At 38.2% G+C, this 23144-nt stretch overlaps 2 protein-coding genes across 2 annotated transcripts in view; one reads left to right on the top strand and one right to left on the bottom strand.

The window, feature by feature from the left end:
• The window catches only part of XRCC4 (X-ray repair cross complementing 4), a 139510-nt gene extending 136870 nt beyond the window's left edge, over positions 1-2640 (bottom strand). Inside the window, exon 1 of the mRNA XM_027634610.1 lies at positions 2356-2640. The gene's annotated coding sequence lies outside the window, so the exon portion shown is untranslated. The remainder of the gene's footprint in view (positions 1-2355) is intronic.
• A 1083-nt stretch (positions 2641-3723) lies between these two features.
• TMEM167A (transmembrane protein 167A) lies at positions 3724-21650 on the top strand. Its single transcript, XM_027634612.1, has 4 exons — positions 3724-3844; positions 13177-13286; positions 18334-18368; positions 21299-21650. Exons 1-4 carry the CDS (start codon positions 3842-3844, stop codon positions 21367-21369), a joined length of 219 nt encoding a protein of 72 aa, XP_027490413.1. The 5' UTR covers positions 3724-3841; the 3' UTR covers positions 21370-21650.
• Positions 21651-23144: the final 1494 nt, after the last annotated feature.

Genomic DNA, 23144 nt, shown 5'->3' with positions numbered 1-23144 from the left:
AAATAATTACGTCAGCTTTCACCAAAATTAACATTTCTGCCCAGGCCATGCTGGACTCTGCAAATTAACGACCAGTTTTTCAGTTGGGGTAATTTAATTTAACATAAGCCCACACAGCACAGTTGGCTGCCTGCAAGGACAAATCCTCAGCCCAGGCAAATCCCTCCTCAGGCTTTTGTGAGGTTTCTACCTCAGCCCTGACACAGCTGAAGGCATTTGGAAAGCCCCAGGCTCCCTCTTTCCTGTCCAGCTACTGTGCTGAAAAGGGTGGCCACTATAACCCCTTTGTAGACTTGTAAACAAACAATCCCTTTCATAATCATTAGAATAATTTTAAAAATACAATCAAAAAACCACCAAAACCAAAAACCAAAACAAACAAACAAACAAAAACAATTAAATTAAAAAAAACCCAAACAAACAAAAACAAATGCAGACTGTGATAGGATATATAGCCTCACTCTAATTATTTCTGCCCCAAGATAGCCAGCAATTTGGCTGATGTCTAGATCAAGGACGCAAGAGTTCTCAGTCTCTGTGCTCTTAAAATCACACAATATCGGTCTCCCTTTGTTACTATTTATTTCACAATCTCTGCTCTATCTCTCTGCTCAGTTGGAGGATACCCCTTCACAGAAAACTCAGTTGAGAGTCTGCAGAGGAGATGCAGAAATATCCAATATTTTTCCATGCTTTGCAAATTTGGCTAATTTAATCAAGAAATATTTTGTGAAATCACTAGTCTCCCTGTAGAGACAGTAACACCAGAGGCCCTTGCCCAGGCACAGACATACAATGAACCTTTTTTTTCCAACTTGGAACTTTTCCTGTAAGACGTGTTCTTCGTGTTGATCAGATTTGACTCTGTTAGATCAGCAAACAACAGTAATTTGTTTTGTAATTATTTTCTACATTTCGCCTGAGCTTGTATCAACATGGTACCAAATATAATTCAGTAATTCCTTTGTGTCTTGACATATCTTGGACACCAGTCCTTTACCATTACATTATCTGATACAACATTCCACTCATAATCTTCAAAATCATAGTAGGTTTTTACCACCTTCCCTTTTTTTTCCACCTCATCTACAGAGATAAAGGAGGTGGGGAAGATTAAAATCCACAAAGACATCCTGATTATAATTAGCAGGAGTTGAAAGCCACTGTTTCTTAACCAAGGAAAAGGACACAGCTCAAGTCAGGGATGGAACTAGAGCAAACTCCATTTTTGGTGGGAAAAAAAATATCATTTCAAGACCCATTTAATAGCATTTTACAACAGCTGTCTAAATTAGACTCTTGGTTATCTAATGAAGTTAGTCCAGATCATAACTCATGCACATGATTTTATGTGTTCCACACAGTATCAACAAGCACCCCACATTTTTGCCAGGTACATCAGTGAAGAAATCATAGCTGCTTCCTGTTAACCTTGAAGAATCAGATAATAACTGGAGTCCCTGAAAACCTCACCCCAGACTCTGGGTGATTCCACCCACTCTTCAAGGACCTGTGCTGCTTTTTCATCTGGGGCTCCTGAGCTCTAAAATAACCCCTTAAAAAACAACCTCCACCTACTGCTAATCCCTAGGTGACAAGAGCGAGGGATTAAAATTTCTCATCCTCAAGTGGCACTGAAAGATAACAAGGACATCAGAAACAGGCACTGAGACAAAACAGCAAATGACCCTGCAGGACTCATGGCACATCCATGAGCACAATGATCTGCAAGAGATTTCATACAGGAGCTCACCAGAAACTATTGAAGTAGGAAAAAAGTATAAAAAATTTATCATATAGGGCATGTTTGTAAACAAAACTACACTAGAGGAAGCTAGCTGACAACCTGAAAGAAGGTTGTGGTGTGACCATGCACTGACAGCTGGACTCTCCTTGGACGTCACAAGAAAACTTTTTGAGTAGCTAATTCACATTTAAGCATCCAAAAGTGAATCGAAAAAGGCAAAACAACCGAGTTTTCTCCTTCCGTCTCAGAGACACATAGAAGAAAAGTTCAAAGGTATTATTGTCTCTAAAATCTTGGGTCATGGTGACCACTAGAGGTTGTCCACTAGTTACAGTAACAACTTCCTTCTCTTTAGAAATGTCCCTTAATGTGACATCATTCAAGCACTTTAATGTGAGGTTATCCTAGATAATAAAGCTGGGTTTAGAACTTACTGCATTTAGGGTTTTTTTTTAATCCAAAGCCTTGACAGGTGATGACAAGAAACAGATCCAACGAATGTTAATCCACTAACAGAATAAGAAGTATCAGAAAAGGAGTAAGAAATATGAGAAAATACTGATGTACGAACACATTATGAGAAAACGATCATATATGTTGCTAATTACCTGTTAAATCAGTAGATAAATTTGCAAATTAATGTGCCTTCATAGTTACTAGACTTAAACAATCTAGAGAAAAGTAAGAACAAATCCAAAATCAACACAGTGCCTGAAATGCACAAGTTAGAAAAGCAAGTTATGCAAGAAAATCCACACGAGAAATTCTACATCTGCTTTTGCTGAAACATTATTTTCATTTTCAGCTTCTACATTTGATTTTGCTGAAAACATCCCAGTCACATTTTTGGGGACTACAAATCTGAGATCAGAGAAATGTAAACTGTAGTGACCAAAGCTACTACTGCAAGTGAAGTTGCCCTGTAGAAGATATCAACAGCATTTTAAGTGGGTTGTGTATGTGTCACTTGCCTTAAAATCCTCTGCTTTGGTGGAACACTGCCTTGATTTCACTATAAAACATATTTTATACACAAACTCTCAGCAGCTTCAGGAATTATGTCAAATGTTATCCCAAAATGTTATCCCAGAACATTATTTTTAGAGTGAAAAATGTTTCCCCTGACGAAGGCAAAAAGTAAAACCTGTTCCACATTGAGCAGACAAACAAGAACAATTTGGTGCTGAAACACAGAGAGAACAGAGACAGGAAAACCAAGGAATGCTTTTTGAGGTCTGTTATGACTGGAAACTTAAGCTCTTTTAATTACTCTGTGTCTTGAGTCACCAAAAGAATACACCGTGTTCATGACGAGGACATAAAGCACCTTCAAGACAACAAATTCAAAAATTCTTGGAGAAATGCAATTACAGAAAAGAGGAAGAAAACTGCTGCAAGGGGAAAACAGAGCACAGGAGCCAAAATACAAGAGACCAGAGCAGACTGTGGGAGCCTCCAAAGCCAGCCTGGATTGTGCCTATGGAACAACAGAAGAAGAAAATATAAGAAGCTGCTAATTAAAAAAACTAGCCTCATTAAGGCGTTATTTATGTTATTATGGCTTCGGCAGCACAGGGCTCACCCCCGCAGGGGCCGGAGGGCGAGGAGAGACCTCTACACCCCGAATACAACCACCAACAAAGCAACCAACCAAAAAAAACACCAAACCCCCCACATTTTTGACGTTGAATAAAACACGTGGCTGCGGCGTGCCCGGAGGCGCAGGGCCGGGTGAGGGGTTACTGATCGCCGTTATAGCGTTATCCTGGCACAGGACAGCGGCAAACCCCGTGGATCATCCCGTGGATCACCGCTCGGATCCCCAATCCAGGTGCCACACGGCCCAATCTCCCCAAAGGGCAGGGCGGGACGCTGGACCTACCTCCACCACTTCCGCCTGCGCCCCGGCAGCAAATCAGTGCCACGTCCACCTCTTTTGTCCCGCCCCCCGCCGGCTACTCAGACCAATCGCAGCGCCATCTTGCTCCATCAGCCAATGGCAATGGCGGCTCCGCCCCCAGGCTGTGAGGACGCGCTGGGCGCGGTTCCGCCCTGCGAGCAGGGCCGGAAGGTGGTGTGGCGGGGAGCGGCGCTATGGTAAGCGTGGGTCCTGCTCTAGTCCTGGGTGATCGCGGGCCTTTCCGGCACGCCTGCCTCCGTACCGGCAACGTCGCATACCCACGGACCCCCTGGGCCTGGCAGCGCCACAGAGAAGCCGCTCACGCCGTACGCCGCAGGCGCGGAGCGGCCCTGAGGCTTTGCCGGCTGTGAGGCGAAGCGGGTGTTCGTCACGGTTCTAGGTGAAAAAAGACACGTTTTGTGTCTGTGCCGGCTCGTGCGGGGTACGACAGGAGGATGTTTGGGTCTTTCACGAGCTCGTGACGTCATGATGGTGGTGTAGGACGCGGGAGTGGTTGCGTGACGTCATGGCGTGATCTGTGACGTCACGCACCTTGGGCAGTGAGTTGAACTCTGGCATTATCTGCTTTCCTCGGTTTTGTGGGTACCGTCAGAGACCAAGGTTCATCTGCTGTTGAGAACTGTGTATGGTCTATATAACTTATGTTTTTATATATATAAAAATATATACATTATAATTATATAAAAAGTAATATATAAATTATGTCATCAAATTATTATAATTACATATAAAATATCTAAATTACAGAATAAAATTATAAGATAATAAAACAATACAAATCTAAAATATTATGCATATAAGTATATATTAATATATTTTGTATGTTTATAAATTTATATATGATTATATAAGTACATGCTTATATGTGGTTATTTTATGTATAATCCATATATAAATATGAATATATTAAATATACAGATCCATGTAAGTCTGTAATTAAACATATGGATATACTTATATATTTTGAATATATATATTTATTTATATAAAAGCCATACACATAAAGAGTATGTTTGTATATATATTTGTGTACTCATTATAAATGTGTGTATATGTATGTGTACTCATTATATAGAGAGCTGGCCTAGAGGGACTTTGTTATTTATATTTTTCCTGCTTTTTTTCCCCATTCTGTGGACAGATAATACAAATGAGGGATTTGCATTTGTGTCATAGTTAAGAGCTGTGCAGCCATATACTTTTTCTCAGGCAAGGTTTATGTATTTATATAGGTATAATATTTATACGAGTGGTTTAGATACATGATTTTAAAATTAAAAGGGAAACCAAAGGAATAACTGAGTCAAAATAGGTTTTCCCTGCATAAAATTGAAGTTTGTATGTAACTTTGTTTTAATATGGGAATTTTCAACATTTTTCTGAAAATCACAGGATGGCTTAGGTTGGAAGAGGCCTTTAAGGATCCCCTGGTCCTCCCCTCCTATGGGCAGGGATCACATTGTTGTATTTCCTGTGTATTTATAGAAAAGATAAATATCTCTTGAACTTTCTTATGGCCCAGTGCAAAAACAAAGGGTTCCTTTTTTTCCTTCCCTGTGCTCCAGACCTTGTCACCAGCAGGAAATTACTGGACGTTGCTCACCTGAGCATTCCTTGGCAGACCTTTTAGATGAACCTGTTCTTATCTGTGTCTTCGAGCAGTGAACAAAGGGAGTTTTTCTGTGATAAGAGGCATAAATTATCTCAGGATATCTAAAACACACATGCAGAAAACAAGACATCATTAGTCCGTGCCTTTAAAAGTAGATATACTGAATTGTAAAAGCACCTTTCTGTTGTTCATAGTACCTTAAAGGGTTTGAGATGGTACAAAAAGGCAAGAGAACTCAGTGAGACATTTGTTTCTCACTTAAACTTTTAAACACAAGTATTTAATAATATTATTATTTTATATTGTTTATATGTTTATATATGTTTATATGGGAATATACGGGTTTGCATTATATATAAAATATATATACAAATAATTAAAAAATAAATACTAATGCTCGTCTCTTAACAAGATTATGGCAAGTACATGAGATCTTGTGAGAATTACTTTCTCCACTTGTCCATGTTCCCTGTTCCTCTGTGGTGCTTCAAGGACCCTGAAGCAAAAGAATCTTCTAATGATTGGTTTTCTCATGATTTTATGTTGAAGGAGGTGAAAAGGAGGTTACTCAGCCTTTGTGGAGTTTTAATTTCCTCAGGGGGAGCAACAACCCTCGTGGCATATCCAGGATTTTGGGCTCTCCATGGTACCACTTCTGGTCTCATGGCTTTTTAGGGGAAAAAAAGACACTTTTAAGCTCACACTTGACTGTGAGGGAGAACACAGCTGCTCCTCTTCATAGCAAGAACATGCAATTGCAATCAAACAAAATTTGATGATGGAGAAAATTTTAAGAGTTGCAGAAAACGTCACAAAAATGGCTCCTTTCCCCTCACCGTGTGGTTGGGCCTGATCTTGTGCCGGAAAATCAGTTTGAGAAGTTTCCACGAGTACAAAGATTTCTGTCATGATCTTTGTTGCTCTCTTAGGTTGATGTTTGTGGGAGGAATGGGAATTGCTCATAGAGCCAATTGTAAAAACATTCATTAGTAAATATTATTTCAAACCAAGCTGTCAGATATAAACATACCAGAATCCGAGACACTGTACTGCAAAAAGAGCTCTCAGGAGTCTTCAAGTACAAAGTTTTGTGTTTGGCTTATTGAATATTACAAGAAGTTATCAATCCTGTTTCAGATTTCTTTTTATCATGGCTGAAAGGTACATAGGTTTAAAAACATCTGCTTCATCTGATAGTCTTAAGGTGTCTTTGTGGTGTGAAGTGTAACTGGAAGTGTTCAGTGTATATATTTTTATCCTATATCCTATTTTTATCCTTCCTAACAGAGGAAATTATTTCTTCTGCCAAAGTGAGATGCATCTCTTGATCACTTTTGGGAAGAGTAGGATGCACTGAATCTGCTTTTACAGGTTTTCCCAGGAATGGCACTGCTTGTGAGAAACCATTTCTTTGCTGAACAATTAAATTTAATTACACAATTAATTTAATTAACAATTAAATTTAATTTTCTGATTGTCTTGTGGTCATGGAAATAAAGTAGAAACTTCTGGAATTTTTTGAAAAATATAACCTGTCTTCCAGATGCTAAATATTCAAACCATGCACCCAAACTCTGCCAAACAAGAGACCTGCAGAGGACCTGCCCAGTGCCATAGGACATCAGACACTTAACAGAGTCTTTCATGACTTCTTGTCTAAGTATGTTCTTTCCTGATACAGCATTACTTGTTTTTCATGTTTTAGAGGGATAGTTCTACTATTAATGAAAAAAAAAAAGAAAAAGTAAATAGTATATATAAAGTATTTGTGGTTCTGTTTTGTAATTATTAAGTAAATTAAAATATGTTTCTTTTTGAAAACTTAGACTTTCTCCTGTGTCCATGTGCACATTCCTGTAGCACCTTCCATTATAAAATCGTATTTTTTGCACTCTGCTTTTGTTAGAGTGAGGGTGTCACCTGATTCAAAATGTGCTTTATAATGATTCTTATCTCTTTCATTCACATACACAGCTTTTATTAGTTTACCCAGTAAATTTTGAGGTAAACTAAGCAGTTTGGTGGCAACTTCAGAAAGGAGAGCAATGTTGGAGATGTCTTTTTTTATATATATATAACTTTTTTCTTTCTGTTTCACTACACTTCAGAAATCTTTTATGGCTTTTAGGGAAGGAAAGGTGAAAGAGCTACAAATCAAGATTTACATCCTTTCAGAAAGCTCTGTGGCAGTGACTGAATATGATCTGCACCATTGATAGTTACAGAAACTACTAAATATGTTCTCTTACTCTGGAGAACATACTTAGCTTTAGCATCCTAAATAGAAGGGTTATATAAAGTATTCCTTTTGTCTAATGGGGGAAGAGAGTGGAGAAAAAAAGTCTCTGTAAAATTGCAAACTATGTAATCTACAAAGGAGACCTGTAGGAAAAAACACTTTAAGTTTTTACTGACATGTCTACCATAATTCTGTGGGTTTTGAGTATATGTATGGATATACATACCTTTGTGTTACATTGACCCTGATAAAAGAGGTTAATAACCACTTTGAGTTTTATTGTAAGGCACTTTTATGAAATACTCTGTCCACTAGAGGCTTATACCAAAAGTTCAATTTTTGAACAAGATAGTGGGGCAAAGAGAAAGGAATTCAAGTGAGTGGAATTTCAGCATTGTCATCTCAAGGTGTCTTTTCACTGTTTTTCTTTGGATTTGAATTGCAGTAAGAAACCTAAATGTGTTAAAATTAAAAGAGAGCTTTTATGGGAGAGGGCAACTGTTTCCATATGTTAATTAATTGTTTAAAGAGATGGCTAGTGTTTTAAATAGATATATTAGTCTTCAATTGACTGGAAAGCTTACATGTCAGTTCCTACATGCTATGCTTGCCATTTAAATTAGCCAATGTACTCCTTCAATAAATACCTAGGGAAAAGATTCCCTACTACTCTAATCAAGGCTTAGCCTACATTTTATGAGTCCAGAAATACATATTTTAGACAGAAATGTGAATGATGGTTAAACATTATGCTTAAATTCTTTGGAAACTAAATACTGAGGAGAATATGCTGTAAATCCAGAGTAAAATTCCATGTTTGTGTTGGAACAACCAGTAACTGCAATAGGCCAGTATTTGGATATTAATTAAGTACAAAGCAGTTTTTTCTAAACACACTTTGCTTAGTTTTGTAGTGTAATTTTGCCTATAATCACTTCAAACTTAACTAATTTGCACTTTTTGTGTATTTTTATAGCCATAATTATCATGCCTCTTTTACAAATGCTCATTTTCCATTCATTTTTATCAGGCTGCAATTGGCAGCAGTGGTGAAAATAATTATTTTTTTAATAGGTTGGAAAATAATAAAATTAGATGCATGTTTTAATTACTTTTTAGCAATTACTTTGACTTCCAGGTTGTGAGTAGTCCCACATGTTTTATTTCCTGTTATTCTTTTTCAATATTATTCCCCAAAAAATTTGATTTCAACTGGGGAAATAGGAACTGAAGTGCCTAATGGAAACCTAGATAAGCATTTTCTCTTTCAGCTTTGTGAGAACTTCATTAAAACTTCGTAGATTGATTTCCCTTTTGTATGGTGGGATTTTTGTCAGTTCTTGCTTAACTACAGTTTAATTACAGTGTGTGAGCTCTTGCTCACACCTTAATATGGGAAACCCAGTCATTTAGCTGCCTATCAGTATTTGTTTCTTTGGTCCCAGAACGCTTTATCATCCATTAATTTTATAATATTAAGGAGGAAAACAGAAAATAAAACTGTTCTAGAAAGACTGAATGTTCTGCAGCATGTTACACAAATGAGGCTATACTTTCTTTAGAATATTCCAGTAATTTGTCTGTGTTTGCCCACATAAATTGATTATTGTAATAGTAACCACAGGACAAAGTTTAGCAACTTAATGGCGCTACAGTGGCCTCTCCTTTTGTCACACACACGGATGAAATCATCATGGTCACGCTGCAATCAGAGACAGAATAATTTTGTAAACACTTTAAGTCTAGAGGAGGTTAAACTTCAGTTTAGGTGTTAAGCCTGTTGAGATAAACTGGGAGAGCTTTTATTTTAGGCTTCCTACCAGCCCAGTAGGACAAACAGCATGGGGTTTATGTTCTCCCGCATGTTTTATTTCTCCTGGAAGCATGGTATCAAGGAGTTTGTTTTAAACAAAAGTATATGAGGCAAGGGGAAAGTCAGCAGGGCCGTTGTGACAAAGAGTTACAACAGAACTTACAACGTAATTTATTACAGTGCTACCCAAGAGTTGCCTCAGTAAATGCATCACTTGGTAACTCTAGTGTTGTCTGCAAGGACATGTAACAGAGCCATGTCTGCAGCAGAGAATGTTGGCGTGATGGAGTGAATGAGAACTGCAGAGGTGGAATAATTAGTGTCTTGTCCATGGACTGTTATTTTCAGTGCAAAAACATGTTTAAAATTAGTACATCCATTATGACTGTTTCTGCTGAGGCTGAATACACATTCACCGGTGATCACTGAAAATTCAGTCAATGATCTGTGTCCTCTCAGTGAATTGAATGAAATATTCTTATAAAGTGCAAGAGCTGTTGATATCCAGAACTCTGAGCTGCTTCTTTTTCTTCTCTGTCTGCAAGTGTAGTAAATTTAATGCTGACTAAATCGGAGGAGGTGCAACATTGGCTATAATGAGGTTAACAAGGCCTGTGTAAATGTTGTGGCCAATCACGATTCCCTTTTTCAGCCACGTAAGTAATTTTTAACTTTGAATTGACAGTTATTTAAGTATATGAAACTTCATTTATACTCAGGTGGAAATACATTCAGATGTTCCTAGGTGTGCCATTTGGTTTCCAACTACTGTATATTCCCATTAGTATTTAATTTAATATATGCCACCACTGCTAATCCAAATAGAATAAAACTTTCAGGAGTAATCATTCTTTATGGTTTACTATATGGAGTTTTTACTAAGATCCATTATGATCAGGAAATAATATTAACATCTTTTTTTAAAGGTTTAATTTTGGGAAGGATTTTGGGCATGTAGCTCTCAGAGCTGAAGTCCATGTTCTTAAATTTCTAAAGACTTTGGAAAAAGCTTACTCTAGCACGTTCTTCAGGATACAAAGCTTCATTAGTGCTGCAGGTGAGGGGCATCAGGGGGCTGTGATTACTTAGGTAACAAGAGTGGAACCACTTAGATGTTTCTACCATGTCAGAAATGTACCAAATGCAGATGCAGGGAATTTCAGCCTGTAAAATTAAAGCTTGCACTGTCTAAAACCAGAATAAAATACCAGTGCTGATTCTTTTCTGCATTTGAATGTGAGTCTTGGGAAGTGAGTTGTAGTTTCACCCACATGTGGACACAGCTTAAAAGACAGCATCAGCATCTCCATGTACTGAGATTTCTTTGTAGTGGGAATGAAGCTCACAGGAACTACTTTAAGCCAGTCAATATATTTGAAAGATCCTAATTAATTACTTTTGGATCAGAGGAACCCAGTTAAAGTAAATCAACTGTGACCCACCTACATTACATTGTCCAAGTAGCTCAGTATGTGAATGCAGCATTTTTTAAAAGGATTCTGAGCAATTTAAAACTCTCACAGCAGCTTTTAATTACACCAGTTGAAGCAGCCAGATATAAGTCACTGTTTTCTGTGAATTCAGCTGGGCTGTAAGAATTACTTGGGATGCAAAAAGCAAAGCCAATCTAATTCAGGACTAAATTTTCATTTCCAGTTTAAAATTGTAGGCCAGTTTTGTAATGCTGACTCGTGTCCAGATGTGCAGGTAAAAGTGTCATTCAGGGCAGGTCCAGTGGAAGGGGGTCTGTAATTGCATGTCTGCAGGAACACATGAGGACCTCAACAAAGAACAATTATACCCTGCCCCTGCTGATGGACTAAGCGCACATTTCACGAGTATTTGTTTACAGTCCCTGCTGAAGGGGAAGCAAGTGTGCCCTGGTGCCATTTCCCTGTGTTGTGGTGCCCAGTGCCGCCCTGGGAAGCAGCTGCAGGAATTCCTGGGAACGGGGCTCTGTGAGATCTGCAGAGCAGCTGCCTGTCCCAGGAGACTGATCCAGTTAATCAGTTGATAGGGAATATTTGGCTATGCCGAGGGGGAGCCATGTTCCCAGACCCTCAAGGTCCTGTGGGACAGAACAGGTCCCTCTACAGGGAATCCGGAGTTCCCTGGGTTCTGGAGCTGGCAAAACGTCCTGTCACCTACAAAGGCACAGGAGCCTGGTGATGATGGGCAGTGTTTTGTGCTTTGTGAATATACTCTCCCTTATTTATGATGTGTCACGACAGAATTGATACCTAGTTAGGTTAAAATACTAAATTAAACATGACTTAAGCAAATGCCGTGGCTCAGAAGAAGAGCAAGAAGCCTCATGTTTTGGGCCCAAGGGCTGATGCTGGGTGTTGGGTCACTGGTGTAATGTCCCCTGTTCATCATCCTAGAAATGCTGGATTTCAGGGATGCTGAAATCTCTCACACAGCGTACAGAGGCAGAGTTGTTCTTTAAGCCTCTCTGTGATGCTGCTTTTAACATAGTGGCCTCTTGGACCCTGTTAAGTTGGATATTTAAATTAATCTGGATATCTAACCCTTTCTAATGCACTTATTCAGGCTGGCAGTTGTATGCATTTTATGTTTTTGCTTCATGGACTTCTAAATAAGCTAAAGTTTTTGACCTTTTTTTTTTTGTTACAAGGTTTTTTGATATCAGAAGGGTTGTGGATGTTCTAGTGGCTTTGCTTCTACTGCACCTTCTTGCTTGTCTCTCAGTTTTGCTGTTAGTGCCATACTGAACTGAAATATTGTGATGTTCCTTTATAATTCTCCTTAACTGTGGAGAGAAACTTGATTATCTGAGCTTCTAAACGTTAGACTTTTGTGACATTGGGAAAAAGCACACATGCATCAACAGAGATGTGGCTCAGGCTGTGGAAATGAGGGCTCTGATGTGCTCTAAATTATGCTTGGAGAGGGAAACTGCAATGTAACAGCGCTTCCTAAGTGCTAAATATTTACTCTTAATTAAATACCACTACTCAGCCATCTGGGTTGAGCAGTGCAAAAGTATGAGAAGTAAATTCATCAGAACTCCAGAACGAAGAGCGAATTTATTTTATTTGCTTTGACTTATTTTTTTTTTTTTTTGGAGTTTACACTAAATTGGATTTGCAAATGGGGGAAGCAGAGTGAAGATAAAATAAAGCTTTTTGAAGTAAGCAATTGCCTTATTACCTGGTGCTGTTAAGCTGACTAAATGCCAGTTGAGACAGTTAAAAGAAACCCCAAAACCATAAAAAAAATTTTAAAAGTTTTTGATATGAAGTTGCTGCCTATTACTGATACTTTAAAATTTACTAAATTGCCAAGTATTGCATCAGTTTCTCAAGAATTATTGCTTCTTACTGCCACTAGGCAGATCAGTGTTTACTATCAAACAATAGGACTTTATTTCTCAATCCAAAGGCAATTGTTCCATTTGTCTAGCATTTTCCATGTAATTAGCACTTCTAAAAATGTATTTACAGTAAAGATGTTTTAAATCAAAAATCAAAATGTGATTTGAAAATAAAAGTAATCTGTTATTGTAGTTCAGATAGGCTTGACTGTGTTTCTATAAATCTATAAATTTGTCATGTAGTCTTCATAAAGGGGTATATTAACAATCCTTCTACCTATTTCTTGTTGTTCTCTCTCTTGGCTGCCACTGGTTTACCACCAATTAGTCTTCATCTTCTGTACCACTGCCTTATTCTACTGATGCAAAGATTTTCTGGCTCATCGTCATTGTTCATTTCGTTTTTGGTTTTAATGGGTATTATCTAAGGGTTCACCTATTTTTTTCCAGTGAGGGAAGTTTTGTACTGCAGAGGTATAATTTTTATCTTCTGATTTTCCTCCACAGTCTGCCATCTTCAACTTCCAGAGTCTGCTGACTGTAATCTTGCTGCTCATATGTACCTGTGCCTATATCAGATCCTTGGCTCCCAGCTTACTGGACAAAAATAAAACTGGGTATGTAGTCTGATAATTTTACAAATGCACAAGCTGTGTGGTTTTAACTTTTTAGTACCTTCTGATGGTGTCTGTGATAATACAAATAGTATTTTGGAAAATTTCTCTCTTTGAAGTAAAAATCTTCATTTTGTACATTACAATAGAGTGCAATAAGGTATCTGCAAGCCCTTAGTTTTAATTGTATTGAAATAATTTATTAGCTAACTAACCTAAGTAGTACTGCATTATTCATTTTCTAGGTTTATAGCTTTGTTGTTAGGTGCTTCTTAATGGTACAGAAATGAGAACCAGAAAGGAAACATTCTCCTACATGTGGCTATTGTTGCAATGATTTATTTTTGATCCTTAGAGTGGGTAAAAAAACAGCAGAAGCCAGCTTTTTCTTTGTTTTCAAGACAGGTGTTCTGGAGATACAAGTTTGCAACACAGCTTTAGCAATAATTTGTAACTAAAAAAAAACCCTAAGAATAGTTTTTAAAATAAGCAACACTATCCTTATATCTGTTTAAATCATGGGTTTATATTGTCTAAGATGAAGGAATTTCTAGAAGAGTATTTAAAAGTTGCTACAAACCTAACCTATGTTTTTTGTGTCCTTTGGACACTCTTAACTGTGATCAACAGAACTGTCATTTAATTGTGGTGTTTTTAAAGTAATTTTTGGGCTATTATGACATAGAAACCACTGAGGCTGTCCACAGTATTTCCGTAATACTTTCACCTGAGGTTGGTAGGAAGGAGATAGTATTTGTAGAAGTAGGATGTAATTCTAGCTGGAAATGTTCCAGGTGGAAAAACAGACAGGCTTTTGGGTGCTGAGTGTTTGACTTGTCCACTTTTTTCCATTAGATCATTTCCTGCTAAATAAAATTTTCCTTTTCCCTAAGTATCTTCTGTCAATTTTGCATTTAATTTTCAGAAGAATTCTCAAGTTTTAAGTAGACTCTTGTCACGAAGAAGCTTCAGTGTTTGTCTTCTGTAAACCTTTGTTGTAGTTAACCTCTAGAGTTGATGTTTTATCACCCAGGTTTTTTTCTTTTAGCATCTTAAGATAACCAGAGTATGCCAGATTTTTTAAATTTGGGAGTTCTAACATGAAAACACTTGTGTCCTTTTATATGAAATTGCCACTGACAGGGTAGGTTTCTTTGGAAAGAAGTAAAGATGGAAAGAAAGGATGACTTCATGAAGGACAGGGAGTGGGAGAGGGAGGAGAGTTTGGGTGTCTGCTGGTGGAAGATAATACAATAGTCAATGAGGTATACACAGTAAGAAGTAAGAATGTTTATTTTACTGATTAAAATTTTAGTGCTGTTCTTGGCAGGGAGTATTTCCTTTAATCTGGAGTTACTCTGTTTATTCTTGAGGCAAATCTGTCTGGAGCACAATAGAACTCTCTTCATAAAATGTTTCAAAGGGTGCTGACACAGTGGAGGAGTTGAGCCTTTGATCTGTAGGTTTGTATTTATATAGATGTTGGACATACTATTTTGTTTTATACATATATGTGTATGTAGACTACTTTGTACTGGAAAATAAAACCTTGGCCTGGAAGCAATGAAATTTGTTTCCTGTGTGGCGGATGTTTACATGGAGCTCTATGCTGTTAAACCCCTGTCCCTCTCCTCTGACATATTCCATGCTCAGATGGAAACATCTAGACATATGGGATAAAAGAAATTCTGGTGATATTTCATTTTACCACAGAGATGAGCTTACCTCATCACTCCTGCTTCAAATTAATGGCATAAAAAAAAAGTAGCAATAAAATATTAAAGTGACAGAGAGGAGGAATGTTGATAGTTATTCACTCTATTTCTGAGTGGTGACTTTGGTGAGGATTTAAATGAGTTGATAGTAAGTGAAGAAGCATTTTTCTGTTGGTTGAGAGACAGTGTTGTGATGTCACCCATCCTCTTAACACTGTATTTCATCCCCTTTACTTCTGCCAAAGTCTATCTGTTCCTACCAAGCTAAGCCAAATTTTAAAACTTCGTTCTCCCTGACACGCGTTGAAGCGTTTCCATGTGCTTTGTCCTGTTTAAGCCTGAGAAAGCAGGTGGAGATTTACTGCTTCATGCTAACTATGGGAGAATGTGTACCACAACATAATTCCCTCCTCTCTGCTAGCCAGAAAGATGTGTTAGCTCACGTGCAGCAGATATTCCCTTTGATTTTCCACAGACATTTCAGTGGGGTATCTCTCACACTCCCTCCTTGCAGCAGCACGGGGGTTGTCCTGGTGAACACATGGCAGCTGCATTTTCCCAACATACACAGTTCAGCAGTCGAAGTCTAAGGCCCCACTAACTGCTCCTCAACTTAACGGGTTTTCTGCTCTCAAGACAACCAATGCCACTTTCATGATCAGGGCTTTTAACATCTAACACTGAAAGCCAGGAATAGGCAGCAGCTCATGCACATTTGGTTGTGGCTGCCAGAAAACAGTAGGTGTGGAGGCCAGACTGATACACTTCACCTGCCTCCAAACAAGGATGGGTAGGAACATGAAGAGGAGAGTAAGGAACAGTGCAATTACCTGGAGTGGTTGCTTCAGGAAGAACTATTTTGGAGGAGATTCATTCAAGGCAGCATCATTTCTGTAAACGCAAACAGATTTTGACTTGAAGAGCTGAGTGTTGTGAACCTGAGATGAACACTAATGGAAAAATCCAGGGGAGCAGAAGGTCTGCACAGGTTCTTCCACCAGTGTGAGCTCCCCAGTTCATCCAGAGGATATTACTGTTGCTGTTTAGAAGGTCCTGATTTCAATCAGCCTCTGCTTAGCAGCAGGGTATGTGAACAAACAGATGTCCTGAGGTGTTCCAATGGCACACAAGCTTCTTAAAAAGGTGCTGTTGTCATCTGTGGGAAGGTTTGTCAGTTCCCCGTCAGTGACTTTAAGTTCATAAATTGTTAACTGCAGTAAGGGCACCTGATGAAACCCATATTCTGTTGTGTACCTATCACATCAGACATTTGTATTTTCACTGAGGGCTAGAAGCAATGTACACTACTTCAGTAATAACTTCACGTTGTTATATACAGCCAAAAAAACCCTGAGAAAATGAAGCAAATACCCTTGCTGAGATTGCGAGGCAAATTCATTGTATTTGTAGACTTCCTGAAAGAGTTAATATTCTTTTTCCCAGGCAAGGTTCTTCAATCGCACATGAAAGGAACAGTAATGTTTATTCCTTCCTGGGTAAGCTTTTGAGAGATGGCAGCATGAGAAGCAGGGCTGTGGAAGTTTTTGTGTTGGTTTTGCAGCACACAATCCATAAATTCCAATTTTACAGAGAGTGACAATATTTTTGAGAACCTGAAGTGCTATCCATGCAGTAATGTGAGGCTGTGTCTTTTGCTCCCTAAGATTTACACATTAATGCCTTTCTACCTGTGTGCATCCTCAAAAAGTGCCTAGATGTCTTCAGATTTCCTGTATGACCTCTTAGCCTGGAAAAGTGTGGTGCTCTACATGCAGTTGTTATTACTTGTGCTTGTGGAGCTGTATAAAAGCAGAAAAAAAAGAGCTTTGGCTTTATAGAAATACAGTCAAAGCCACATAAGTATAAGCATGTACATATGTATTTGGCTTGAGGTAAAACAATCTAAAGCCCAAATGAAAAAGCCTGTTTTCTAGAAATGGAAATGCTGAAATGCTGTTCATGATGAATTGGTCAGCAAGAGGTATGTTGGATATAAAGCTTTTCACTTTGAAAACCTTAGTCACTTGCTGCCTCACTTGGTTCTCACCAGCCTGACACCCAGTCTTTATTTCAGAAGTAAAGGTGAGGCTGCTAAATGGAAAGAGAAAGAGATGTTTAAATAAACTGAGGCCATAAAAGAGACCATAAAATATGAAGTAGCACAGAAATTATATTTTAAAGGTGCAGGATGTGTTGTCTACTGAAGATGCAGGAGCAAGGGACCCATTCCTACCTGTCTGCACTTAACCACATTAAAAATAGGCAATTGCCAGAGCCCAAGAAAGGTGAAGGACAGATAATCAAGCCATTGTCAGTGTGAGTTCAGAGCACTGTGGGAAAGCACTTGGAGAACTGCAGGTATAGTTACAATCCCACAAATAACACAGACTGAAGTTACTGCTGATACACGTATCAGGAGAAGGAGGAAGAGTAATTAAGTTTCTTCTTTTTTTGCTCCATTAATCTGTAAATAATATTGTTGAATCCAGGCATTTTTACTGTGTTGCAAGCAGACATATTATGAAGGAAACCTTCCTGCAGACAAGCTTGGAACATTTTTGACCAACATTTATAAGGCTGAAAGCTGCTTTGTTGTTCAGGATGCCTCATATTCTTCCCTTCTCCTCCTCAGATCCTAAAGCAGTCCCTGGCCTTGCTCCTGTTGAGCAATAAGTGTGAGATTATTTTAGTCAGACAAAGAAGTTGTAAGTAAAGGATTAAGAACAAATCATAAGAATAGTTTTGTTACTGTTTTAACACAAGCATTCTATGACAGATTACACCTATGGGAAGAAAAATGTCTGCTAGAAAAGGCATTTTTATCCACTGTTTCTAAGGGAAATGCAAAAGAGAGACTACAAAGCATTGAATTTAAAGTACTTGGATTTATCATCTCTCATACCTGCAGGAAAACTCACTTCAAAACCTCTAACACAAAAAGTTCCCCACATACAATGGTGTAGAGGTCTGCTGGTATTTCCTACTCCAACTATTTGTATAGTTCTGGGATTTTTTGTTAACTTAATTTTCTGTGTGGGGTACTTTAATGCAAAATTCTGATGAAATTAATCTGGAATGCAGACTGAGTTAAATGCATCTTGATTCTTCTTGCATGCAAAAAAACCCCACCTTGCTAGACTTCGAACTTTGCCTCTTGTGTAGTTCATAGCCTGTGCCCCTCTGTGCAGGTATCTGCTAGTTTCTGATGTCCAGAAGAGGGTCAAGTTGTCAGACCACTGTCAATTCAGATTGTTTTAGCATAGAAGAAAGAAAATCAGTGGACTTAGATTATTTTATTAAACCAAGAGCCTAATGAATTTATTTTGTCTTTACAGACTGTTGGGGATATTCTGGAAGTGCGCCAGGATTGGTAATTCTTTTTTTTTTTATTTTAAAATCTTTAAGACCAGCAGTTTTTCTGGCATTATTTATTAGGTCAATGTTTCCCTGTAGCAATGAAATCCATATATACCCTTTGTCTTAAAAAATTGCAGTTTTACCTTCATGAAATAAGGGGGTCAGATATCACTGTCTTAGATCAGCATCATGGAAAGCCTCCATATTCTGATGTCAATTCGTGTGTGTGGTGTTACATTTTCAGAAGTGTTTTGCACTTCTTGCCACGTGAAATACCAGGGGGTATTCTTATTAACATACAAAGAAATTAATGATTCCTTATAAACTGCAGTCTATTTGAAATGCTAATGGACTACTGAAAAAAAGCCAGGTATTTATCTTACATTAGTAAAAAACTATGGAATTCATAATGCATTGAGGTTCTGTTTAAGCACAAGTGTATTTTTTTCTCTCCTTTCTTTAGTCAGCTTCTGTGCACTTTTAAATTACAGAAAGCTGTTCATGTCAAGTGACATCTGCAGATAGGCTGATCAGCTCTGATTCCTGACATTTTCCCCTAACACTGGTTTTATATTTATTTTAATCCTTATCCTGAATTTATTTTGAGAGGGAAATTGGAATATGCAACAGAAGTTTAGACTCAGCTTTTAAGGTATATCCAAGATTTTTAAAAATTACAAACCCATTATCAAAACAGTGTTGTTCAAATTGATTGTTAATGTAGAGCAGAAATTATGAGCTTGTAACTGTAGATCTTCTCACTTGTCATTAAACCTAAAGAAAACCTGTGTGATTCCCTTTCCTGCATTCCCAGGCTTTGAGAGGGGCATGACATACATTTTTTAATTTGTAAAAAAAAGCATTGATGCAAAATAAGAGACCTGTTGTTAAAATGATTGCAGATATTGTCCTATTTAGATAATAGACATAGCAGAACCAATTTTAGTGCTGTAACTGAAAGATACTGGGAAGATGGCAGATGTCAGAAATTAATTTTGAGCTATACCAGCGAAAACAAATGTAAAAATTGAGCTGCTTTAGGGTTTGTTCAAGGTTGAAGAGAATACCTTACCTTACCTTACTTTGCCATCTTCTTTGTAGTCAATTAAGTGCAGGCATATTCTTTTCTATTAGCTATGTTTCTATTAGAGCTTGCATCTAGAGTGGACCAATTTGACTTTCTTTTCTAGACTGAGAGGTGAAAATGGGCTTTGGGGACGATTCCTGTCATTTTGTTTCTGTTAATCACAAAGGCATATACAAAGCGTAGGCTTCTAAAAATGAAAGTATCTCCTGGTTTCCTTTACATTTAACATCCCTAGTATGTTTAAACAACCTTTTCACATGTGCATAAGATCTTAATCGCGGGGAAGTGGTTACATATTTACAGAGTTGTGCAAAATCATGTTTAATCCTGCCACATGGTGATTTCTCTTTTAAGAAAATTAGGAGCAGAAAATTATAACCCATATGAATATTGTAATACCCTGAACCGTAGGAGTTGGACTTCCTCAAAATTTATTTTAAACAGATGTGAAACTGCAGACATTGGTTCTTCCAGTTATTTGAAGTTTAATTAAATATATGCCGATCATGCCAACATCTTGTAATGTCACTGTGGCAGGCACTCCTGCTTATGAGAGCTGTCACTGCAACTATTTTTTTTTTTTACTTTCTTTCTGTGGAAAATTTGTTGCTCATGTATTTGAAGGTCCTGCTGGTAAAAATTTTTTTTCATGAGAATTGCACCTTGATGCTAAACTTGGAAGTCTTGGTATTCTTTTTTCTTTAATGGTTCTCTGAAAACTATGTCTCAAGATAAGATGGTTTATAGAGTAAGACAAAAGACCTGGCATAGCACAGGGAAATTGAATTTTGTTTAAAGCAAACAGCCCCAGCTCTGTCTTTGTGCTTCTGGATGTTTAAAAACAGGAATCTTCTCACTTTAAAGATAGATTGCAGTGTTAACACTTCCTGACAGTTCTGAGGGCTGGAAGTACCATCCAGTGTTGGTCTCTCCAGAGAGAAGTCAGTGGACCCATGAAGAATAAAGTTTAAGTAGAAGTGTAAAAACACCTGGCTAATAAAGTAGAGGAAGTGCTCATGTAAATAGGTACCAGTCTGGTTAACATTACTATTAACCCCCTGACTGTGTTACAGTTCCCCACATAAGATTATTCCTTTTTTTTTTCATAGTTTACTCGGTAAATAAGACACCTCTGTAACATTTTGTCCTGGACCAGATAGAGGGGAATAGATCTCTCATGATTGCTTTTGACACCAAATATAAGTGGGCTAATGGAGTAAAGTTAACTTTCGTCCATGGTGTGCCCTGGAAAAGCTGTGACACCAGTTTGAAACAGTCAGAAATAGAGGTGTCTATGCAACTTCTGTGATCTGTTGACCATTTTTATCATGGAAATGTGTGGGCCAGACCACCTCCACATTCTTACAATGTTATATTCCTTTAACAAGTAAAAGAGACAAGCATCTGACCGTCTTCCATAGACCAGGTTGCTCCAACCTGGCCCTGGACACTTCCAGAGATGGAGCAGCCACAGCTTCTCTGGGCAACCTGTGCCAGGGCCTCACCACCCTCACAGGGAACAACAATTTCTTCCTGATATCCAATCTAAACCTCCTCTCTTTGAGTTTAAAGCTGTTCTTCCTTGTCCTGTCACTACATGCCCTTGTTTAAAGTCACTGTCTTAAAGCAAAGAGCTGCAACTCTGTCTTTGTGTAGCAATATCCTACATTTGGGTTTTCCACTCCCATGCGTGTTCTTCCTGAACACACAACTGTACCTCTAATAGCACTTCTCCAGCCAGAAATGTTGAATGTGAACTTGCACATGCCGTGGCATAGTTAGCATGTTAGAGTAGGAGCAGCCTGGATCTATTTAGTCACTCCTGAATCTTTCTTTTGGGTTTTTCCCCCTCCCAGGTGAGCGGAAGAGCCCCTACGTAGCCGTGTGCTGTGTTGTGATGGCCTTCAGCATCCTCTTCATGCAGTAGCACCTGGAGAGTGTCCCCTGCTGCCAAACAGCACAGTTTGGGAGAGCTCCTGGCAGGAAAAGATGGGAAAGTGTCACCAAGTCTCCTCCCACATGATGGATCCCCTGTCTTCTGGTGGACACCCCCTGAAACACACCATCGTGTGCAGTATTAGTGATCACAACCCAGATGACATGTGCTTGTTAATGTTGAGTCAGCACTGATGTAACTCTTGAAAGGGTATCTCTTCTAACCATAGCAATAAGGTCACCCTTGAAAGAATAAAGAACATTGTGATTTTAGCGTGTGTTTATCAAAGTATTTTTACTTCTTGCTGTCTCAACAGTTCCTCTTGTTTTGCGAGTGATAACCCTGCTCTCATTCTAAAAGTACAACCTCTAACCTGTTATATTCAGCTATTTGTTTTTAAACATGTCAATATGAGTAAAAGCAGGGACAAAAACTGTAGGGATGTCTGATGAGCTGCTGAGAAGGCACAGATATGGGACTTGAGACACCTGGGCTGCTCTGTGTAAAATATCACATTTATTCATTTTTAGAGTTTTGGGTCTCAGGTAGATCAGTCCCCAGCTTTTTTCAAGATGGTGAGAAAAGAATTCTAAAGGAAGTTGCATGTCACAATATTCTAAATATTGAAGAAAACAATTAGATTATACTCATTACTAATAGAAGATAAATTACTTTTGGTAGTATGTGCCATTAGCATTTATTTGTTAATTTTGCACACTTTCAGTGATCTAGTGACTTCTTTAAAAATGCCTGATAGGTGTGAGCACATCAGACAGCTGGGACTTCATACTGACTACGTTTGGGAGAGTTGTCTGTCAGCAGAATTTGTTGTTGTTCTGTTGTTTGTGATCAGAGTGAACAAAGCTGACACTAAAACACACTGAAAGGTATGTCAACTGTTGTCATTCTTGTTTGAGAAACTTTTTTTCATCAATCCAGATCACCCTGCAATTAGGAAAAAAGGCAATTATTAGTTATGACCTTTGAATTGTCTCACATGTATCTACATATCTAAGTCACCATCAGAATTACTCATCCAAAACTTTTCTACTCTGGAGTCAGGAAACATAGATGACTCCAATTTAGGCCAAATAAATACCCCTGTCTGTAAACCAGGCAGGTTCAGAGGAATACAGAACTGTAGGACAGTGACCATTCTCTGTACATATATAAGCTTTGAATTCTGCAGGAGATCTGGGCAGAGGCAAAATCTATTCCTGTAACTTTACCTGTGGATACTCCTCCAAACATGGCATCAAAGCAGTGCAATTTTGGATTTCAAAGGTACTAAACAGGGGGAAGGGAAATTCCTATGGCATCTTGGGTTTTGACTGTCAGGTGTATACACGTTCAAAATATGCAAAGAATCGTCTGGTAACTTTTTATATTAAGCAGCTATATTCTAGTTATTACTACTTAAATAATGACATTTTTATGATATTCACACATTTCCAACTCATCCAACACTGTTCTAATTATCAGATGAATTCTTAATAATCTCTTGTGTTCAGGTGTGAATATCAGTGAAACAACACAAGGAAATTTTTTTATTCTGAGAAACTGAAAACCATTGACATGTGTTGCAAAAACCTTCCCTGTTAACATTTTATCATGTAAGAAGTTCAGACCAACAGGCATCTTCCTGTTTGTCATGTGCTGTTCAAACTTTAACAGTATTTCTTATACAGCAGTTCCTCATTGTGGCCTAAAGGCACATTGTTTATGGATACTTCCTAGTTTGGGATTTTTTTCATTTTCCCCTTTAA

Source organism: Corapipo altera, unplaced genomic scaffold (genome assembly GCF_003945725.1).
Source record: "Corapipo altera isolate COAL_440 unplaced genomic scaffold, ASM394572v1 61411, whole genome shotgun sequence".
NCBI classification, from domain to species: domain Eukaryota; kingdom Metazoa; phylum Chordata; class Aves; order Passeriformes; family Pipridae; genus Corapipo; species Corapipo altera.
The sequence above is the reverse complement of the archived record's forward strand: the minus strand, read 5'-3'. Positions and strand labels throughout refer to the sequence as shown.

Bases quoted from the DNA above. Each gene is read 5' to 3' on its own strand.
- TMEM167A (XM_027634612.1), top strand. The intron at 13,287-18,333 runs GTATGTAGTCTG...TTGTCTTTACAG, and splicing joins CTGGACAAAAATAAAACTGG to ACTGTTGGGGATATTCTGGA. The intron at 18,369-21,298 runs GTAATTCTTTTT...TCCCCCTCCCAG, and splicing joins CTGGAAGTGCGCCAGGATTG to GTGAGCGGAAGAGCCCCTAC.